At 36.1% G+C, this 7,500-nt stretch overlaps 1 protein-coding gene across 1 annotated transcript in view; it reads right to left on the reverse strand.

Annotated features, from left to right (window-relative positions):
• Window positions 1–1,750: 1,750 nt before the first annotated feature.
• LOC125041443 (monocarboxylate transporter 9-like) overlaps window positions 1,751–7,500 on the reverse strand; it is a 12,848-nt gene continuing 7,098 nt past the window's right edge. Inside the window, exons 6-11 of the mRNA XM_047636415.1 lie at window positions 6,810–6,946; window positions 5,729–6,205; window positions 5,318–5,500; window positions 4,672–4,774; window positions 4,078–4,269; window positions 1,751–3,161 (exon numbers count right to left, since the gene is read on the reverse strand). Coding sequence (XP_047492371.1) covers window positions 3,019–3,161; window positions 4,078–4,269; window positions 4,672–4,774; window positions 5,318–5,500; window positions 5,729–6,205; window positions 6,810–6,946 — 1,235 coding nt within the window. The 3' untranslated portion in view covers window positions 1,751–3,018. The remainder of the gene's footprint in view (window positions 3,162–4,077; window positions 4,270–4,671; window positions 4,775–5,317; window positions 5,501–5,728; window positions 6,206–6,809; window positions 6,947–7,500) is intronic.

The raw sequence follows: 7,500 nt of genomic DNA on the forward strand, positions 1-7,500 counted from the left end.
TCTCTCTCTCTCTCTCTCTCTCTCTCTCTCTCTCTCTCTCTCTCTCTCTCTCTCTCTCTCTCTCTTTCTCTCTTTTTTTCTCTCTCTCTTTCTCTCTCTCTGTCTTTCTCTCTGTCTGAGAAAATCTTTCTTTCTCTCTCTCTTTCTCTCTCTCTTTCTCTCTCTCTCTCTCTTTCTCTCTCTCTTTCTCTCTCTCTTTCTCTCTCTCTTTCTCTCTCTTTTTCTCTCTCCCTTTCTCTCTCTCTCTCTTTCTTACTCCCTTTCTCTCTCTCTCTCTCTCTCTCTCTCTCTCTCTCTCTCTCTCTCTCTCTCTCTCTCTCTCTCTCTCTCTCTCTCTCTCTCTCTCTCTCTCTCTCTCTTTCTCTCTATCTTTCTCACTCACTCACTCCCTCACTCTCTTTAACTTAGTTATCCTTATCATATATATTCATAGAAAATATTCACGTTTCTCTACTAAAGAAAATGACTTTTTAATGGTAAACTAAATAAAGTACAACCACTATTGTCACTAGCACAATTATTACCATTATAGTTGTTGCTTTGGTAAACTCGAATTAGCTCATATAAACCATTAAGAAAGATGGAAAAAAGAAAATATAAATATCAAACGAACACGAATGAATGGATTAAAGCTTAAACGCACATATTTCCACAAAACATAGCATTAAAATCATCACATTATCTTCTCATCAGTAAAAATTATTACATACATACAAAGCTTCTCTAGACTTGTATTTTATTCATTCTACATATAATTTTTTATTACTTCATCCATCACAATAATCTGTATATTAAAAAAAAAAAAAAAAAAAAAAAAAAAAAGTTGACAAACCTCCAACGAATATCTATACCTAGTTTTATTTATATTTCTTCTTTTTTACTTCACTGAATTTTTGTTTCATTCCTGAGATCGTAATTATTTACTTTAGAACTTTTTTAACTGAAATACCGAGAAAGAATGAAATACATGTAGCACTGTGAACAAACTTCACCTTTGAAACGAGCAATGAACACTGAACAACGTAACTGTCAACTTTGTAAATGGCTGAACAATTCGCAACGTTGGGGTGTAACAAGTAATTCTTATTTAAAAAAAAAAATGTACGGGCATGATGTTACAAGATGCATATCATATTGTACAATCAATCCGTATTTCGGCATAATTTGACAGAAAATAAAATGCAGAAAATGCGTCAAAAACTGAATTATAAACAAAGTGCATTTTTAAGAGATTGACGATGTTTGTCTATGACGTTAAGAGCTACATACAGTCATTTACAAAAACAGTTCATGCAGTTTATGCTTCGAAACGAGGGAACGCTGGAATGTCCGTGATACACATTCGTCATTATCATAACTATTATCGTCATATTATTGTCATCATCATATTCCTTATCAGTATCATCATCTTCATCCTTATCCTCATCCTCATCTTCATCCTCATCATCCTCATCATTTTCAACATCTTCATCTTCATCTTCATCTTCATCTTCATCATCATCACCATCATCCCTTATCACCAACAATCATAGTGATAATAACCATCATTATCATCATTACAGTATATTGTTAATGATAATAAATGCTGAATAATAAAATCGCAAAGGCAGTAATGTTGATATTGAACACTGTCATATACGAGCTATTGTTATTATCATTACTTGTGTATAAAATATTTCATTCATTTTTCTCGTCACTCTATATGGAATTCGGTGCCCTTATTGTATTTTGGAAAATATCAAATATTATAATTCATATTCATGTTTATTTTTCTATATCTGTTACAGCATGTCCCACTGGAGCTGGGTTAATTACAATGATTTATTCTATGACTATGTACATCTTAGAATTAATTACACATAGCAAGCTGGAGCCTTCTAAATTACAGATATTTTTTTACTAAAACATTTTTTTATTATACAGTATTTCCATATAAAGAAAAAAAAAAATCTGCTAAAATATAAATACCGTATTATTGCCTACTTTCGAACAAATGATACGAATGTGACGCTAAAGGCATGACTTCGGCGTTGATTGGAGTTAGTCATTAATGATTACCAGCATATCATGATGTAAGACTTTATACAAAATTGCAATACAAATAGGAGATTTGCCAAATTGAACTGAAGTGCAGATGTTGCCATGGTTAATAAATTTGTTACAGACATCTTGATCCGAAGTCTAGGCTCCATCAACGCTCTCACAAGGTATGCAGTAAAGGTGGAAATTATGCTTTTGAAATAAAAACTATTTCTATAATTACAAACATTATGGCATAAATTGATACCATTATACCTCATAGACTGATTATTTAACAAATACAATAACTATGTACAGTTGATACAATAAGGTATAACTTGTGTAATAATACACTGTATGATATATACTATATGAGAAAATAATAAATATGCATATAGTCTAAAATAAAAATCAGAATATATACTTAGCACTAAAATTAAGTTTTAAATTCTGATACCAATTTCTAGATCAACTCTTAAAACAAATGTTTTTCTGAATAAAAAGATGCATGCTCAGTCTAATACAAAAAATTATGCATTTTTATTTACATTTTTAATTATTCTTATTAATTACCATTTATTCACTTCAGACTCATTATTCACATTACATAAATTCCCTTTCTATAATGGGTAATTCAGATATGTCAATTCATTTGTAATTCAAAAGATATAAAGAGATGAGAAGAAAAACAGTGAAGTGAGAAATTAAGAAAGGCGAAGAAAAAAAAAATATTACGAAGATGAAGAATGAGGGAATGGATGACCATGATGATGATGATGATGATGATGATGATAATGAAGATAAAAAAAACAAAAGTAACTAGAAAAGGACACGATCATAACACAAATGAAATCATAAATAAGAGAAAAGAAGGATATATACAACCCATTTGGAACAAATCAACGAACAAACAAAACACACACACACGTATTGAACGAAAGAAAGCGAGAGAGAGAAAAAATCTATTCTATTCTAATCTATTCGAAAAGATAACAACTATTACTGAGAAGGCGCAGGGACTGATTTATAATCTTTTCTAAAAGTACAAACAAGTCGAACAATCCATATACCAGCTGCAACGGCTGCAATTGACCCAATGAGGTAGTAGGCCCCATTATGCCCCAGCTTGTCAGCTACGAATCCTAGAAAAAAAAAGGGAATATACTATAAAAAATCAAAAAAAAAATCTTATATTCTCATGTTGTTATATTCGTTTGGTATGCTTTGGTCTGGAAGTAAGACGTGGATAAAGAGGAATTAATAGATGTTATATATAAATATATATATATATTGTTTTTTTCTTTCTTTCTTTTTCTTTTTTCTTTAGATTAAGTTATCATTTTCATGGGATTTGGTCTAACTGCAGCCTGTAAAAGATGTACTTTGTTATTTTTATCACCGTTATATTTTATCACATTCAAAATCCTTTACATTCACACTATCCCACGTTATATAATATTTACATCATATCATTGCGGATTTTGACCACAAAGAAAGATTTGTTACACTGTTTGTCTGTGCTCTCATAATCTTATAACATCTAATTTGTAACACGAAGTACCGTTAGTGTTAATTCGGGGATGCTATTAAGGTGATCTTGTATTATTTCCGTCTAATTGTTGATCATGAGTTATTGCTATTTGATTACTGTCTATTATTTTTAAATTATAGTGCATTAATAGTTAATCGTGTTATTGTTACTAAATTATGGTCATTACTATGTTACATGCTGATTATAATATTTGGATATACTTATACTATTGTATCAGAATTATTCCTAGCAAGATATGAAAAAGAGAGGCGTACATATTCAAAGTAATACATATTGTAAGTAATAAAATTAGACCTAGAGCACGTTAAAAGCCAAGCGTTTCTCTTTACCTCATTTATTTATCTATTACTGAGCTTTCCATATATATTTATGTATGTATGTATGTATATTCATCAGATTTACAGACAATCTCCACACCACCCCACCCACCCCCCTCCCCTCCTTGCATACCACCCTCCCCAAGACGCAAGCGATGTAACGTAGACTTAAAGGAGTCTTTTACTTACCAATAACCGACCCAAGGAAAAACAATGAAATCCCATTAAAGATGGAACAGAAGCCGATGACCTGGGCGTAGTTCTCCACCGGGTGATACTTGAGGGCCACGTGGATGAACAGGACACTGGCGAGACTCATGGCCAGCCCGTTGAACACCTGGCAGGTCAGGATCCACTCGTACGAGGGGATGAGGGGCAGTACTGGCGGTTGGGGATCGGGTGTTAGTATTGGCATTGTTGTTCGTACGGAAGATATATGTATATGTATATACACATATTTATACATACATGTATATATACATATATATGTATTCATATATATATATATATATATATATATGTATATATACGTATACATATATATAAATATATATACATAAACGTATACATATATATACGTTTAGGCATACATATTTGTGTGTATATATATACTTATATATATATATATATATATATATATATATATATATATATATATAAAGGGAGAGAAATAGAGAAAGAAGAGAGAGACAGAGACAGAGAGAACCAGAGACAGAGAATGTTGATTATTTGTTAATTGATCAGAGAAAGAAGAGAAAACAGTATTGATTCTCAACTACTCACGCCCAGTGCTCAAGGCAGCAAAAATAAAGCCAGCGGTATAGGCAGCCTCTATAGGGAACCAGTTCATGTCAGAGAGAACGGCGATCGTGAGCCTCAGGACCGCCTGTAGGAGAGAGGGGACACTTCAACAAAACTATTGATACATTTCGGAAAAAAGATGAAGGTGAAAATAAATGAGACATGTCTGAATATATTGCGATATCCTTCTTGGATGTTACTGTAAATCTTTCTTTGATATTGAATATATTGTGTATTGACAAGGAACCAGTTCAATTTAGAAAAAAATGGGTAGAGGGGAACGAAATATGAAATACAAATGCAACAGTTATTAAATGAAACACCGCACAGTACTATTTTGGAAAACAGATTCGTTTCTTGTAGTGCTATACTTGATAAAGTAAACAGATGAAGCGGTGTTTGGTACCCCTTGCTACAAAATCACTCTTTTAAGAAAACCAGAAAATAATAACAATTGTAATGCTATTAATAAACACAGCTAAATTAATGATGGTAATAATATTAAAAATTACAGTGATAATGACAATAGGAATAACAATTAAGGGAAAAAAGGATAACGTATAATAAATAACAATAGCAACAACAACAACAAAATGTAAACAATAATAATGATAAAAAGATGGCTTACCTCACTAACACTGAACACCGAAATGGCAAAAGCGCTTTGATAAGGTGTGTACCCGAGGCTTTTTACGTAGCCTGGCAGCGCGTACATGGAGTTGACGTAGGCAGTAAGGCAGAGGGCGTTGGGCCATGCGACGAGGTGGAAGTAGGGGTCTTTGAGGAGTGAGTACTTGAGCATCGTGAAGACCTGAGTGAAAAGAGGAGTTAGTTGTGAGTGATTTTCCTGAGATTTTTTTTTTTTTTCTTTTTTTAATGAGTGGGGTAAGGGAAAATACGGTCTTTTCCCTTCATACAGATGTAATTGCTATATGTATGCTTTATGTCCTCACGAGATCGCGAATACACACACACACAAACACACACACACACACACACACCGACACACGTTCACCAAGCAACACAAGCCAAACCTTACCTTCACAACCACGAAATCGTCACAGCAACTCTTCTTCCCGTGGCCCTGGTCCTCTTGATAGACCTTGTTATCAATCGGTATCAACATGGGAATCGAACTCCCTAGGCACATCGCTGAATCGACCTTCCTCAAGCCCGAATCGGAAACGCCTTTCGCCGTCGCCGCCTTCGAAGTCTGTCTCGAGAAGAGGACCACCTCGTCGTCCCTCCTCGGGCCTGACGGAGGGGCCGTCGCAGAAGCCGCCGTAGCGGGCATCACGAAGAGCACATTCTCCTCTTCCTCCTCCTCCTCTTCGATCGACCTCGCGCCCGGGGTAGAGTTGCGTTTCCTCTCGCCCTGTCGTTGAGGCTGAGGCTGCTGGCCATGACGATGCTCCTCGACGATGCCGTTCTCCGAGATCACCACGTCTGTCGAGCTGAGGCTGCCGGGCATCGGAAGCGGGGCGTCGATCTCTGGGTCTTGGTCTTTCTGGGGAACCTGGAGGGGGGGGGGGGGGTAAGGAAGGATGGAGGGAGGGGAGGGAAGGAGGAAAGTGGGATGGAGGAGGGAGAAGGATGAAGAGTGGGAAAGGGGAGGGAAAGGGGAAAGGAAGGTGATAGAGGGAGAGATGGAAGAAGGGGCGAGAGGAGAGAAGGAAGGTGGGAAAGGAGGATGGAGAGTGAGAGAGAGAGGAAAGGAGGGATGGAAGGTAGGGGAGGGAGGGACAAAGGGATGGGGGGAAGAGGATGGAAAGGAAGGGTGGAGGGTGGGAGGCAGGGAAGGATGGAAGGAATGAGAAGGAACGAGGAAGTGTCGTACAGGAGAGAGAGAGAGAGAGAGAGAGAGAGAGAGAGAGAGAGAGAGAGAGAGAGAGAGAGAGAGAGAGAGAGAGAGAGAGAGAGAGACGAAAAATAAGTCAACCCTCGTTCCTTTCTCCCCTTTCCACAAAATACAACAACAACAACAATTCCTCAAAACCCACTTAAGAAACAAGTATATTTTTTAAATGCAAAAGTAAGAATGTTACTTTTAATAACTAATACATAATACACATTATGAATTGCAACAAACCAAAGCAAATGCAAAAAGCCCGCCAACTTACTAAATGCCATTCGGGCGGGTGATACAGCATGCCAGCAAAACAGGTGTGTAGTGACAGGGCGCCGACAATGAGGCATGCCCAGGTATACCCGTAGACGTCAAGCAACAGACGAAGTAAAGGGGCCATGGCAATCTTTCCTGGAAATTGATATTATATTAATCCTGATAATAAAGCTTTTAATTAATGATGAATGAAAGGTTTCGATGCTTAGATCCACGTTTGTTGTTTTGTGATATTTTTTAGCTTGCAGGTGGAAAAGTGGATTTTTTTTTTATGAATCCACTTAAGCTCGTATATCGAAAAGTGGATGTATTGTGAATCCACTTCAAGCTCGTGGATAGAAATGTATCGGTAAGGGAAGGGTTCGTCTGTTCTCTTGTGTTTATTCATAATAACGTGGATGTTTTGTGTATCCATCTCCAGCTTAATTATACAAAAGTGAATGAATGGCTATACACACTCCCGTGAATACCTTCTACAAAATGGAATGAAATGAATCTATTTTGGATATACTGGTTAGACATTCATTCATCAATTTGGTGTAATATTTCTACAGGTCCTCGTCACCAGGCAATAAAGCAATGAAGCAATCTTTCTGTTGGCTCGAAACTCATTAGAACCACGACATTATTTTCAAATTTGATCATAGAAGAAAAAAATAGATCGTGAAATATACAGCAAGAATGTAGTT

The sequence above is a fragment of the Penaeus chinensis genome, chromosome 30 (genome assembly GCF_019202785.1).
Source record: "Penaeus chinensis breed Huanghai No. 1 chromosome 30, ASM1920278v2, whole genome shotgun sequence".
Taxonomy (NCBI): Eukaryota; Metazoa; Arthropoda; class Malacostraca; order Decapoda; family Penaeidae; genus Penaeus; species Penaeus chinensis.